Source organism: Chaetodon auriga, chromosome 5 (assembly GCF_051107435.1).
Source record: "Chaetodon auriga isolate fChaAug3 chromosome 5, fChaAug3.hap1, whole genome shotgun sequence".
NCBI lineage: Eukaryota > Metazoa > Chordata > Actinopteri > Chaetodontiformes > Chaetodontidae > Chaetodon > Chaetodon auriga.
In genome coordinates, this window is record NC_135078.1 from 27,740,114 (window position 1) to 27,755,332 (window position 15,219).

At 44.1% G+C, this 15,219-nt stretch overlaps 1 protein-coding gene across 1 annotated transcript in view; it reads right to left on the reverse strand.

The window, feature by feature from the left end:
- Positions 1-1,607: 1,607 nt before the first annotated feature.
- Positions 1,608-15,219, reverse strand: part of mvb12bb (multivesicular body subunit 12Bb) — a 29,764-nt gene continuing 16,152 nt past the window's right edge. Inside the window, exons 7-9 of the mRNA XM_076731864.1 lie at positions 6,056-6,111; positions 5,342-5,401; positions 1,608-1,649 (exon numbers count right to left, since the gene is read on the reverse strand). Coding sequence (XP_076587979.1) covers positions 1,608-1,649; positions 5,342-5,401; positions 6,056-6,111 — 158 coding nt within the window. The remainder of the gene's footprint in view (positions 1,650-5,341; positions 5,402-6,055; positions 6,112-15,219) is intronic.

The window sequence follows — 15,219 nt, forward strand, 5'->3', positions numbered from 1 at the left end:
TGTTGGGTATGAAGGAAGGTGTGAGCGCTGCAGCTCACTGAGGCGATGGAGGCCTGAGGCACAGAGGACGAGGACAGCCCGGACAAAGCGTCTTAGCAGGATGCATTCACTGTTGGTTTTGGTCTTTTTATGGGACTTTTTAATATAAAATATTACTTTTTCACTTCCGATGCAGTTTTTGCACCTCTTCTAAATATTGTTTTGATTTCATGCGTCGCCTGAAATGACATCACACTCTTTCTTTACACACTTTAAACTTGAATGGACTCAGTGATTAGTATGATTAGTTGTCACTAAGTTTTTCTCACATGTGAATAATGGTGCAAAATGAAGAGCTAGCAAAGATCCATTTTTTGCTTTACAGTGTGTGTGAATGTGGATACGCGGCGCATGGATCACTGTATATACTGTATGCACTTTATGCACAGTGGGGGGGGGGGGGGGCTGTCGAGCCTGTCACTGTGCTCCAGGGCATCACTGACATGAGTGTCACCTTCATGAAGGAGCGTGAAAGCTGTTCCCTCTGCACAGGATTCTTCAGGCCGTCGCTCTGATTTCAGCGGCAGAACAGAGGAGCTAACGCGAACGCTCGCAGAGGGCTGTCATCTGCTGTACGCTTCATTTAGCACCTGTGAATATCAAGAGCCATTAGGAACTTTGGCCAGGAAAAAAAATAAATACCTGCACCGTTAGCAGAATCCATAAGTTCACAAACTCAGCAGGAGGAGTCTAATTAACGATGAGGACATTAATCCATTAATGAGTTTCTGATACTAATTACACCTGCAAAAATGTTCAAATGGATTCTGACAATTTAATTAGCACCAAATGACGCGTTCTGCTCTGGATCTGGCAGCAAAGTGGCAGCAGGGTGTTATTTAGTTTGTTAAAGAGCAAAATTTCCACTTTAATAAACACAAATGAAACTCCAGGAAATAGCCACTTTTTCTGCGTTTGTGTTTTTCAAGCTCATTCTCCACACAGCTGTAAACATAAGCGTAACGACACACGTCAAAGCTCAGATGTAATGCAGCGTTGTTTTGTTAAAGACCTGACTCAGAAGAGGAGCCGCTGCTGACGTGGGCGGGCGTCTGGGGTAAAAGGCTCCTGCGTCTCAGAGCTCGCTCTTGCTGCACGCTGCTCATGATGAACTCCGTGATGGAACGACGCTCCTCGGTTCACTTTGGTCCTCCCTGACAGCTACTCGCTGTCAGCGCGGCCCTGTTATCCTGACGAGCAGCATGTGAGCCTCAGCTAGGGATATCAATTAGTTCGATTTACTCTGAGCATGACTTCAACACTTCTTGTGAGACTACCTGAGTAAGATGAGACAAAACACACATTTCTGAAAGTCACTTTCAAGATAAATACTTAGATTTTCTCTAAAATTTAATGTGCAAGGCTGTACATTGTTAAAAATACCCAATAATCTATAAAATTTTAAGAATCCATCAAGGTAAAATACATCTTATATCTTAAATTACGTGATACACAGAACTTTTTTCTTCATTTCTTCAGCTGGGTTTTTCCAAACGGTCCTTCAGTCCTTCTGCAGGGCTTCAGCCGTCGTGTTTCTGTCTGCCAGGTTGTGAAAGCTGGGCGGAGAGCTACACAGCAACGCTTCGCTCTGTGCTGAAGCTGTAGTAAAACTGTTTGACAAGGAGGAAAAAAGTACAAACGGGTGAGTAAAAATCAATAAAACACAACATCGTCAGCCTGAATTATCTCAATAATTAATACCACGGTAATAAAATATATATGTTTATAAAATGCTGCAGCGAAATGCAGATTATCAGATTATTCAAACAGCTCTGACTCTTCTGGACTGATATTAGACTGAACTACAGATTAAAAATGTATTGATAAGATGTGATTCACCCACTCTGAAGCTACAGGCCTACACGCAGCCCTGCAGCACAGTGATTAGACCCGTCCAGCAGGAACGCTGAGGAAACACTAACAAACACCTCCCCCTTCTGGCACAACTTGGACATGACGCCTTAAAAAGCAGCAGGGCTTCAAACACCTTTTCTTCAAAGGCAGCACAGCCTGTAATTTTTATTTTTTGGGAAACATGCCAGATGGCAGAAGTCGGCTTTGGCACAAACCCAAACATAAGAGAAGCAGGCCAGATTAAAGGTCAAAGGTCACGTCAGATCGCTTTTGGCCCCAACACAGAGTGACAGGCCAGAACAGGACAGATTCACATTAACAGTTATTCATCTGTTAATGTTACGATAAAACTCAGCTCTTCCTCTCTCAGCTGAATTCACTGAAGTCAGTTTTTGGGTCTCTGACCTCAGATAAAAATGACTCCTGAGTCACATGATGTGAGATACACACATGTTAAATATGTGAGAGAGAGGCTCTGGTATTGGACTGGCACTCGGCATCAGCAGATACTCTGAGCCGAAGTACTGGAATCTCTACTGGAGGGATGAAAAGTTTGAGCAATGCATCCAAAAAACATTAGCAGCAGCTCTGAATTAATATAATCCATTCTCCAAAACCTATTCTCTGAATCCAAATGAAGGAATTACAGGCAGTTAACTAATCTAGAGTAAGAAACAGTGTGTTCTGTGTGCAGTATGAAAACAGTATATTCGATGAGTTGATGGTCAAACACTCTGGATTTCATTGTGGGTGCAGTTCCACGTCTGAACACTGAAGTTTTGTGCACTCACTCCAGCAGTCAGACGCTTGTATTACTGCCTCAGAGCACTAGGTGATGCTGTATGATCACTGGAATAAGTTTCCAGATCTCCAGCAGAAGCCTCGGAGCCACGGCGGCTCAAACCAGGTTCTCTCGATCAAAATACCACCTTCCCTGATTTTCATCTACTCCATCGGAAGCTGCGAGTTACCCCAAACCTGTCACATATCACAAGCCTGTTAGTTGCGAAGAAATCCAGCCCCCCACCACACAAAAAATTCAGTCTCAACATCTGGCACAGTAAATAAATAATCCTGTGTGTGTGTGAGAGAGTGTGTGTGGATGATGGATGGGGGAATGGGGTGTTATCAGGGAGAGCATGTATCAATGTCTGCCAGTTTTACACACAGGCTGACAGGACAGTGACACACTCGAACATGGGCGGCAGTCACCCAGACGAGCCGAGCTTCATTTCCTGTCCCTGCTCCACTGCCAAAAATATGTGACATGTTGTCTTCATTAATTCCACCTCTATTTGGAGCTCTCCCTCTCACACCTCTCACATAGCCCTGCACACGGCTGTCCCTCCATACATTCACACGGCAACACACACACACACACACACACACACACACACACACGTCCGCAGGCACGGAAACACACACAGATAACTTCCTGCAAACACTGAAAACCCATCATACATAGGTGCTAATGAAAATCTTGTCATGTGTGCACACACTTCTTTCCACCCTAGCATACTCCCTCTGAAAATCATTAGCCAGCCGCCAACAACATTTTTCAGCAGAGCAAACTACATAAAGATGTCACTTTAAATCGCTTACTAATTAACACTTAAAAAGACACAAATTAGATATGCGTGGCTAAAAGCAATTATAATATCCGCAAGTTTTGTGAGTCATTTGGGAAATGAAAAGAATGCCTAATTGCTGGAACCAACATCATCCGAGACACGGCTTAAGTGATGCCTGTTAGGAAATGGTCTTATCTACAACTGTGGCTGTGATTACAACAGTTTTCCTCAATTACATGTGCATATGTATAATTCTAGAAAGTACATCTCTTTCATGAATCTATATTTTTTAATGGGTTTAGAAATGAGGCAATTAGATTCCGAGCAGAGAGCGCCTGTAGTTTCTGAGGAGGGAAAAAAAGCCCCACAGTCGAGCTCAGACAGTGACCTCTTCTGGACGACAGCAGGAGAAAACGCTCAACAATATTTAGAGAACTGGGGTGCAGCTTCTTTCTGAAAACAGCTTTCTGAATTTCAATTGTGTGACTTAAATCAGGGAGGAGGAGCCGCCACGTCTGCAGAAAACACAGCGGACATCGTGTTTTTAATGCAGCACTGACTGAGAAACAATAAGCAGACAAAGAAAAATAAAATAGTACAGTTTCTAAAAGACGTGCCTGTGCTGCCCGATGTGTTTGCGAGAACACCACTGACCATATTTCCTCCCTTGTTCTGCAGATATCATCGTGGTATAATAATACGAGGAGAGAAGTAAAAATAACACAATGGTGAGGGATGTTTCCACTTGGAAACTAATTATCAAGCTAAGCTGTGACTTCATCCTCATCAGCCTGGCCCCACCATTAATCTTGTGCTGTCGTCCACTTCACTAAATCCTGTGTGTTACACTATCTCACATTTACTTCATCAGCTCCAGCGCGGCTGTAATTAATGATTTCTCATGCCCCTTCCCTTCCCTTTCCCAGCTCAGCTCACCATGTGTCCTCCTGCTAATCACACTCGGAGAAGAGAGGAAGGAGGAGAGGAGGAGAGGACGGAGGGGGGAAAAAGACAAGAGCATATAGGATGAGGAGCCAGCCTGGAAAACACACACACACACACACACACACACACACACACACACACGCGCCATTAATACCTTCGCTGACAATGAGCTTCATTCAGATGACCATATGACAAGATGGCGACTCCGTGTGATTTGGATAGTATGTGACAGAAGACAGAGGCAGAGTGCAGAACAGACACCCGGTTTGATGAGGGAGTGTTTGCTCTGTAACACATCTCAAACCCAACAGCACCTGTTCTTTTACAGTGGTCTGTCACTTCCTGGCAGTTCTGATACCAAGATACCGTGCTAATGAGAGAGAAGGGGGGTTGTCACTCTCTTTAAAGCGCACGCACACACACACACACACGCACACACACACTCTAACTCCCTTTCTTTCTCCTGCTCTCACAAACACACCAGCTCCAAAGAAGGAGCTGCACACAGATGATTTTCTTCCCAGCGATGCCTGCAGGCTACAGTGTTTCATCAGAAATGGGGAGGACTTTGTAGTGCTTTTATTTGCTCTGCATGATCTCTAACTTTTTCTCGGCTGAAGGTGAAGCCGATTGGAAAAAAGTTAAACGTGCCGAATCTCGAACAGAAAAAGCTCCCCCAGATCTGCGCGAGATGCTAGATTGAGCTGTTTGAGGGAAGAATTGGGGAATAAAAGTCAAGTGTTTTGCAACAGGAGACGAAGCTTTTCAGAGAGAATGGCTGCCTAGCCTGGCCATGCTTTTATTCAATTGGGGCTTAGTGGAGCCAACAGGGCCTCGCTGTCTCAGACACTTAATTACAACCCCAAGACCGTTTGCTTTGCATTCTGGGCCAGCGGCGTCAGCGGCAGCCGAGCGTTGCAGCCTCTACTCACTTCCTCCTCGATCTCTGCCAGGGATTTGATCGTAATGCCCATTAAATTGACTTGCTGCATCTGAAATCAAAAGCAGGGAGAGGAGGGGGGAGAAGAAGAAGAAGAAGAAGAAAAAAACACAAGAAACATGGCGGTTAGGCTCATGGCTAAGTAAGCATGCTTAAAATCTTTAATCCTCTCCCTCTTGGTGTCAATACAAGCAGGGCTATAGTGACAACCGCCGCCAGCCAGCCAAATGGACTGCATTGAGCCAGCTCTGCCTGACTGCACGCATTCATCACTCAGTCTGGAGGAAAGGAAAGGAGAGGAAAGGGAAGGCAAGGAGAGGAGAGGGAAGGGAAGGGAAGGAGAGGAGAGGAGAGGAGAGGGGAGGAGAGGAGAGGAGAGGGAAGGGAAGGGAAGGAGAGGAGAGGAGAGGAGAGGAGAGGAGAGGAGAGGAGAGGGAACGAGAGGAGAGGAAAGAGGAGGAGAGGAGAGAAAAGGGAAGGGAAGGAAAGAAGAGGAAACAAAAGGAAAGGACAGGAAAGGAGAGGAAAGGAAAGGAGAGGGGACTAATGGCTGCACAATGTGAAAAAAGACCAAATATCTTGAAGATAATGTGTTTCAAACTACACAACAGGTTGCAGGACACGTAACTATAACGAGCCCTCTCATATTATTTGCAGTGAAGCAATAATTTAGCATTTTCTCACTAATTCCTCAAACAATTTTTACCTCTCGGGGTTTTTCAATAAACTTCTCCGAGACCACAAAGGGCACATCATCCAGAGCTGCAAAAGAATCAGAGAAAACAAAGTTTAAGGTTCATTTCCACACAAAAATATAAATATTAGTCCCTATTCTTGATCCTGTGAGTTTCCAGAGGACTAAAGGTGGATTTCTAAAACAGCAGAGCTATCAACAGCCCCAGCCGCCCCGACGCCTCCCCTCCTTCCGTCTACAGAGAGAAGATGAAAGGCTTTTTTATTCTCCGCTGTATTGGAGCACCTCCACTCTCTCCTCCAACCCAGCCCTTTCCCAACCCTCTTCCAGTTTAATTACTCTTGATTATTCCCGATTCCGTCTTGTCTGAGAGATGTTCACCTCCGAAACAAAGACACACTCACACAAGGCACAGAAAAGCGGAAAGAAGAGAGACAAAACATTCACCAGATATCAAATTTGCATGAAAATAAGCCACACTGTTCAGCCGGCAAAAAGTGGATTGAAATGAGGACTTGCCAAGAGCGTGGTGGTATAATTAGCATTTGACCAAACAAACGAGCTTCAACAGAGCTATAATTAAGCAGGCCTGTAATTAAGTGTATGCCCTTTATCATAATGATCGTGGTTAAAATGGTGTGATGGCTGCCAGTTGATTATTAATGGTGTAACCCCGTACTGCATGCATCCTGCACTGGAATCAAGGTGTCACGACTGTCAGGCTAGAGAGCAGCCCTTTGTTTATAAAATACATTAGGGCCCAAATTAACACAGGGTGACAAGGGACACAAAGCCTCTCGTTTCCAGACTGAAGGGAAAACTGCAGCTGCTCGACTTCATTAAAAAACTCCCAAATCTGGAGGCACAAAACTTGCTGCCGTTGGCTCCGACAGGAGCCCCAAATATCAAGAGGCCAAGCTTCCAACTGGTGTTCTTTTACCCACAGTCCATCAGGCCGCTGGCACAGGAAAAGGAACTCATAAACGTAAGCCAAAGCTGTTCATGAGTCATCGTTTTGGAGCAGACACTCCTTTGGTCCTTCCTGTTCACAGCAATATTTAAAAGTATGAAATTCGAAAATATCCCTCACTTTGACACTTATGCGACTCGCTTTCCTTTCTTGGTTATTACACAGGTCCACGGTTTGGCGCTTTCCACACGAGCGTAGTACAATGTGATCTTTGTAATCAAAGCGTGACCCTCACCCTCGTGGCCACAGGAAAGATTACTTAGTTTGCTGGCTTCCAATCATCTCGCACAGAACAGACGTAACAAGAGTGCACAGCCATGTTAGCGGCTCTGACGCTGTGCTCTGCACTGCACGCTCAGCTCAGCGTGCTAACACGCTCACAGTGACAATGCTAACAGGCTAAAGCTAACCATGTTCACATGTTAGTTAAGCTAATAAGCGCTAAAAATGGCAGCTTTGGGAAATTCACCCATTTAACTAAAGGATTGAGGAGGCTGAAACTTTGACCTGATGATGGACCTAGATGAAAAACTAAGGGATCATCTTGTGTCAGTGTCTGTTTTGTCCATTCTGGGCTACTGCAGGAACATGGTGGAAGAGGACCTGCTCACTCTGTAGATATAGAGCTCATTCTGAGGTAACGAAACTGTGACGATTTTTATTTTCATGTGATCATACAACGATGAAAACGTAATTATTCACCCAACAGATTCACCTAAACTCCACAGACTGAACCTCTAATTCAGCTGAAGAAAGACATTTGAGTCAGTGCGTGCATCGTCCAAATAAGTGCTGAGATATTTCTGTCTGGATCAAAGTGGTGGAACAAACAACAGACGGATCTAACGGCAGTTAAAACAGCTTGAAAGGTTAAACCCCGGCTCGTTCTCCATTCACCCGGGGGCTGTTCAATGCCCCAGCCCTGACACCCACCTCCCTGTAGCATCTTTGGATGTGTGGCTATCTGGAGCAGCAAGCAAACCACGGCGACTGGGTGTGTGCAATGACTTGTTTAAGCTCATAAAAACAAGTGAACAACATGCACTGCTGTGTCGCTGGGAGCACAAACAGGGACAGGCAGGGAGAATACATTTGAATCAATAGCCGGCAATGGGAAGCCGAGATTGTAGCTGCTGATGGATCTGCGTGGCACGGACAGATGAATGCACAGAGCTGAAGGCCGGAGAGCTTCTTTATTGCTCAAGGATTACATTTTTAAACCAGATCTCACTTTGTATTCCTCCGCCATCTATACTGGAGAGGCTATCTTACATCCAGACAAATGGAGAGGCGCAGGAGATGACTTGGTGGTAAGAAATTGATACCGTGGAGAAACACAAAGGTGCAAAGGGCAAAAATAATGTAAATCCAATCTTCTGACCAGGAATCCAGCTATGAAGCATGTTCTCGCCGCTCAAATGGCCAGGCTACACTCCATTAACTCATGAGTGTATTGCAGTGTGGGGAACCGGGAAGTTATTTGGCATTTGGATGGCATGTGGGTGCACTCAATATGAAAACATCTGGCAGGAATTTTGGTACAGTGACTACGATGATGATGATGATGATGATGATGACGACGGCGGCGAGCGCAGAGGTGGCGTTAAGTAAGGAGGACCCTGTGGCTTGAGTGATTGTAGTGTAAAGAACGGAGTCAGCACAGGGCCCGTGTGGATCATTGCCTTATTAATGGCTCCGTCAGGTGCGATGAGCAATGGCTGCATTGTCATCTCCAGCCCCTGGGCACAGATGAATGGCTGTTTCAGGGCGGGAAGGGCTCCCTCGTACGCTGGGCTGAGCACTAATCCCTCACTCTTCCATTGTTGGATGCACTGTCACCCAGGACTTCAGCAGCGCCATACATTGCATTTCCAGGGCTCTAACAGGCACGGCCATGCACACAAGCGTACGTGCACACACATAAACCACACCGAGTTGTGCGCCGACACTGACTGATGGGAAAATATGCGTGGGTGATCGAGCGTACCCCATATTACCTGAACCACAACTCAAGAGTAACACTTTGGGAATGTTGATGAACTTTTATTTTACACTTCACTAATTCTGCAGAATGGCATTGATCTCTGTCTCGTATGATTACTTGGGTGAATCTGTTTCGCACCTGAATTAAGTGAGAAAGTCACAGTCAGGGCAATAATCTGCGAGCGCCAATGAGAATCTATTACAACCTTTCACCCACGATTGAGCTGATTTCTATTGTTTAATACCATAAAACAATGAGAAATAAGTCAGGCTGCTCAACAACTGGGAGCTTTATCTGGAACCTGCTGTATTCCACATCGCAAACAATTGGATGTTGCCTTTTCTCTTTGTGTAGCCGGGCTAGACATCGCAATACCTTTCCTGTCGGCGTGACTCTCAATTTGAGGCGGATTCTTTATGCAGACCATGGAAATGCTATTCTAGTTGCAGACCCCGCTCTCTGTCACCTCTGCAGATAATGGTGCGTAGATGAACAGAGAGCTGGAGGAGGACCCCCTATGCCCACTCAGCCCTTAGCCCCACTCTGACATGAGGAATAGTGCCCAGGCCTGACAGCATCTCGGAGACATATTGTAGTTTATTTTGTCGCCCGGGCATGCCATCTGTGCCATTCCAATAGAGGGTGTGTGTTCAGGCTGCTGCAAGAGAGAGGGTGCGAGGCTCCGGGTCCCTCAGTAGCTCTGCAGCCACGGCAGGTCATTAGTCAAATTGCCTAATGAGAGAGAATACAAATGGCCCCCTACCCTGACAGGAGGAATTTTGGAGGTGTCAGAGCTCCTGACCCGTGCTATGAGAACAGATGATAGCGAGTTGCTATTTTCAGATTCTTTTAATGACTATGGCTCTATGAAACCCATTCTTTTTCTTTTATCTTTCTCCTGCTTTTTCAAGCCCTCTAGACAGACGAGTGGGGGAAAAAAAAAAAAAAAACTTTTCAATGTATTAAAAATCTCACTTGCAAAAGTGGAAGTGTAACTTTTGAATTATTTAAATGTTTACTGGGGAGTCAATTAACGTCCTGAAAAGTGTGTAACATTGATACTAAAATAGATCACGCGGTGAAATGATGCTCAGGGTTTCTGATCATCTACTTTTATTTGTTTCTGCCGGCTGTGTGCAGCTTGTTTTCCACTCTCGCTGCAGCGTGTGCACGCTTCCGCTGCAATTCTCCTGACAGCAGGCCAGTTAGTTCATACTAAAATATTAATTTCATCTCGTCCAAATGTTCAAAAATGTAAACAAATTTAAATGTTTCTTAATGCTAAGAGTGGTATGCATTTACATACTTCAGGCTGGGGCTGCTAAACACTTTACGGAGGGAAGCTGTGGAGGGAAAAGAGGCTGAATCATTTCACATAAGCTTGCTGTTAAGTCCACTTTAATGAACATTTTCGAAAGAATTTTTAGCATTTTGGCCAGAAAAGATGGCGAACCATCGTACGATGTAGTGACTCAAAGAAGATTTGTGACACGTATTAAACGCACCATTAAACAGAAAAACAATAACTGTGTAAAACAGCTTTTATAGTCTGATTTTAACTAGTGTTGAACAGTTTATATGACAATTACCAGAATGAGAGCATTCAACAATCAAAACCAACAGAATCCAGATCGCATCACCAGGACGCGCTTTATTCACAAAAACAACATTCAAATTCAACTTTTTTTTGTTACCAGAGGGACGCAAAACGGCAAGCTTATGCAGAATGACCCACTTACTTTTCCATCTGTGACAAGCAGTCCTTGAAATCTGGTTGTGGGTAGGGAGCCAGGAGGCAGTCCCAGTCGGGCACTGGTCCATCAGTCTTCCAGAAAGTGGGCAGAGCCAGCAACACCTATGGTGAGTTGGCCACAAACGCTGCTGCACAACAGCGAGTGCTCGGACGAGGTGCGTACATGTGATGACTTCTCCGACTCGGGCGGCGATATATGTTAGAAATACAAGAATTATTTAATGTAAAGTTGAAACCAACAATCTTCAGTGATTTAAAAGCAGTCGGTACTGGAGGAGCACAGGGAGAGCCCTTTCTGCTGGCTAGCTACTGAGAGCTCTCATGAAATTAAATGGACAATCAGACTTTAATCAGCAGCACAGTGTCTTTTAAGACACTGCCATGGCACTGGCATTGATCCCCAGCTGTGGCTGCTGGTAAATGTGCAGCAGAATGTGTGTATAAATGGGGTACGCCTCTCTGGACAAGTGTAAAAGCTGGCAGAGGGCTGACAGTAAATTGCATGTGCCGGATGGGACACAGCAGAAGGCACAATTACACAAATCCCCTCTTAATTAGCGGTTCTGTGGGCAAACTAACCCGTAATGATGCGAGGGATGTGGCGAGCCCCAGAAATCCTAACAAGAAACACTCACCAGCACTGGAGACTGGGTCATATGGCCCTGGTTCCCCTCAAGTAGTGACTGACGCGTGATCTGTTTTGATCAGTGCAGCTGCAGGAGACGATTCCCATGTCGCCCTGCTCCCCACAACCCCAAGCCCTCGCTGAGCTACTTGCCCTCTGGACTGTGGGTAAAGCAGCAGGCCCTGTGTGGTTATGGGTGGCATTATTAAGTTCTCCATGCTCACAGTACCAGGCAATGTAAAGTGGCATCTCACACGGTGAGTAATGAACTGTGCCAGAGTGGAAGCAGGAGGGATGACAGCCAAAGAGGCCTCCTTGGCAGCCACTAACCTGGGCATCCACCAATTTATCATCCCCTAGAACCAATCCACCAATGCTGCGCTGCCATTTGTCATTAATTATGCTAATAAGGACACCATTACTCTCCTGATGAAACAGGCGACTGTTATTAGTATAATGCATTTACAGTTTGATACATATGCATTTGCTTATTAGTTTTACTGTGTGTGTGAAAAGAGGGATTTTCCATTACTTAAGCTGTTATACTCTGCACTTAAGACTGTACCACTGCAGAGAAGCCCAGGACTTTTCTGTACACACTAATTGACTATTACGAAATGACAAATCAACTGTTTCATAACCGCGCAGCCCAACATAAAAATGGCCTCGTCTATGTACAGACCCTGATGTGTTTGAACTTTCTCACAGCAGACTTCATGGCTCTAAGCAAACCAGTCTGAGCAGAACTGTTTAATATAGCTTCTGGGAGCCCCAGATGCCCTTTTCCAAAACGACTTCATTCCCAGAATCTCATTGTGCTTTCTAAATCACACCACAGTATGTATTAGAAGATCATTAATTACAAACTTAACAAGTCAGCAGAGCCATTAAAAGATCTTTAAGGCATATTTGACCATAAATCTCCTTAAACTATATTTAATGACTGGATTTTTGTGAAATATTTTTTATCAAGTTCTAATTAGATGTGTGATAACAAACCCTGCTGTACATGGGGCAAATGAGGGAGCCGTGACAGGCCCATCCATTGAGGCTGTCCACGTCTGGACACTGAAACTAATGGAGCACTGCTTCTATCTCAGGGATGGATAGAAAGCAATGAGGGATGAGACTCCAGAGTCCAGTCTGGCCTGCAAATGCAAAGCCATTTAAAGTCTCTTATTTGACTGTAATAAAGGTCCAAAAATGCCTGAGGGCCCGAAGGCTCCAGTCAAAAATTCCATTATGAGTCATTCAGGATTGATCCCCAAATACTTAACGGGGCCATCACACTGGGATCGATCATGTTTTGAAAATAACCCGGCAGGATTTTACTGAAAGGGTGTTTCACCTGTTAAAATCCAGAAGTGCTTTTTGACGGAGAAAATAAAAACCTTTGATTTTTATGTGGCGTTCGGTCACAGTTTGAAGGGCACAAATTAGAGACCACAGTGTTTCTGATGTTTGTCTGCTGTTTGACTTTCAGGTCACAGATTCTACATCAGACCACTTGACTTAGGATGATTTTCATAATTTAGTTTTTTGAAAAAACAAACAAACCCTCAAATTAAATCCAGAATCACATAAAAACCTGTTAGTCTGGACACAAAGCTCGCGCTGAGAGCAGAAAATGAGTCTGGGTGATCCAGAGAAACTCACTTTAGTTTCCAGCATTTCTGACTGGTTGTCAGTGAACGGCACCGACAGTAACCCTCCTCACATCCCTCTCACGTCCTCGTTTTTGTCTTTTTAGCAAACACCTCTGCTCATAGCACGCTGGTGTGATTTTTGGCCGGTTTGTTCGATTCAGCTTTCACCCTAAAACAATGCTGCAACTTCAATATGGAAAACGCACCAACAGCCCAAACGTAAATATGAATTAAGGCAAATTCAAACACTGAGCACTTCACAAGCCATCAAATTATCAAGGAGAAATTCAACACTCCTTCAGAACATCAGCTGCTGGGAGCAGTAAACAGTTAGAGGACGTGTGTGTGTGTGTGTGTGTGTGTGTGTGTGTGTGTACATTAGGTGTAAATACTATTCTCCCTCCTCTCTCTCAGCTTCGCCTTTTGCTGACCAGGGGAATTAAGAAGCAAAACGTGGGTTTTAAGAGCGTTCCTTTCATGTCTTGATGTAAGCTTTGGCATTACTTCAGACATCAAGATCGCTTTCATAGAAATCCCATTCCATCTAAAGTAAAAGCTCGGCAGTAAATCTGCCCTATACTCCCCCATAACACTTCCATAAATGATTCATTCGGCTCAGTTTAGCTGATGCAAAACAGAATGTTAGTGAGTTGTGGATGAAGCCCGAGCTGCAAGTGGAGGACCAACCCCGTCGCTCGGTAATTTCATCAGTCTCTGGGAGAGAAAGAGAGGAGAAAGGAGAAAGAGGAGGACGGCGTGCACTCATAATAACTTTTGTGTCACCATCCAGAGGTCGTGTTTTTTAATCCCTCAGCCTAAAGAATTGTGTTATTCTAAAATATAACCCCAGCGGTGCAGAAGCGGTTGAGATCCATCACGGTTGGAGATAAGAGCCGGCAGATCTCCTCCCTCTGCACAGCCTCGCCCAGAACTACACACGGAGATAAGATGGAACTTTTGTTTGAAACCTGATGAGAACCCTCTTAATGAAAGTGCTGCGCCAAAAATAATCTTTTTTCTCCATGTTAGTCAATCAAGAAATGGTGTAGTTGGGGGAAAAAAGAGGAGAAAGAAAGTAATTTTGCATAATCAGTGAGCACCATCTGGAACAATTAACCAAATTCCACAGAACTCAGAGGATCAGTCATATTGGCTTATTAAAGATCCAGAATTATACAAGTAATAAATCCTTGGAAAAACGAAGCGTACCCCTGCCTGTCACGACTATTTTAACTTCAAATACAGTGGAATACTTGATAAGGCTGAAAAGAGGAGATTAATATATGCAAATTATGTCGAGCATTTAAAAGCCCCCCAACAACTGTCTCGTTTTTTTTTTTTCTTTTTTTTTCTGTCTCTTATTACAGGGCTTTATGTTTTATTCATACACCAACTCACCTGTCATTTCATAAGCTATAATATTATGAGGGTATTATTAAACAGCATAAAGTGGGGCTTTAATTGGAAAGCTCCATTGCATTTTCCAATTATTTGCAGCAAATTAAAAGCAGATGCACATAGTTTAATAAGAATTCTAATATTGTTTCCTGAAAATCAAAAATCACTGTCATCCTGCCAAGATATTTTGCAAACCCAAGTTAATTTTGAGCCTCCTGTTTTTTCTCCTCCTCTTCTGAAGGATGAACTGTCTCGTGTCTGTTAATTGAAGTTCCTCTAATGGATAGGGAAATAATTGCTCTCCATATTACGTTAGATCAGGGCCAATGTCAGGATTTATTTTTGATTAATGCAATAGATATGTAAATGTATTACTTTTTATTACGTTTACCTTTTTATCAGGTGGATGCCTGCTGAATGCGTTATGTTGTTCTGTAGGTAATGCAGAAAGACTGAACGTCACCTCGATTTATTTTTCGCTTTTAGACTTTCTGCAACACCTTTGCATTTATTTTTTTCCAACACGCTTAATTATCTTTAAAATATCCTGCTTTTCTGTCAATGTACGAATAACAGACCTAATTGGCGAAGGGAATTGGCGTGGATCAAAGCAGCGTGGTGAAGGAAAGCAAAAGGCTGGAGCTGCGATGAAAACTTGATAACTTTTCAAATGAGCTTGAACTGTCAAGTGAAAGAGGGCTGCAAAATAAATGTGAATTAGTTTTTAATATTCTGGTAATAAATGTCAAAGCGCCTGCACATCACATCTGTACATGATGTGACTGCAGATGACAGATTTC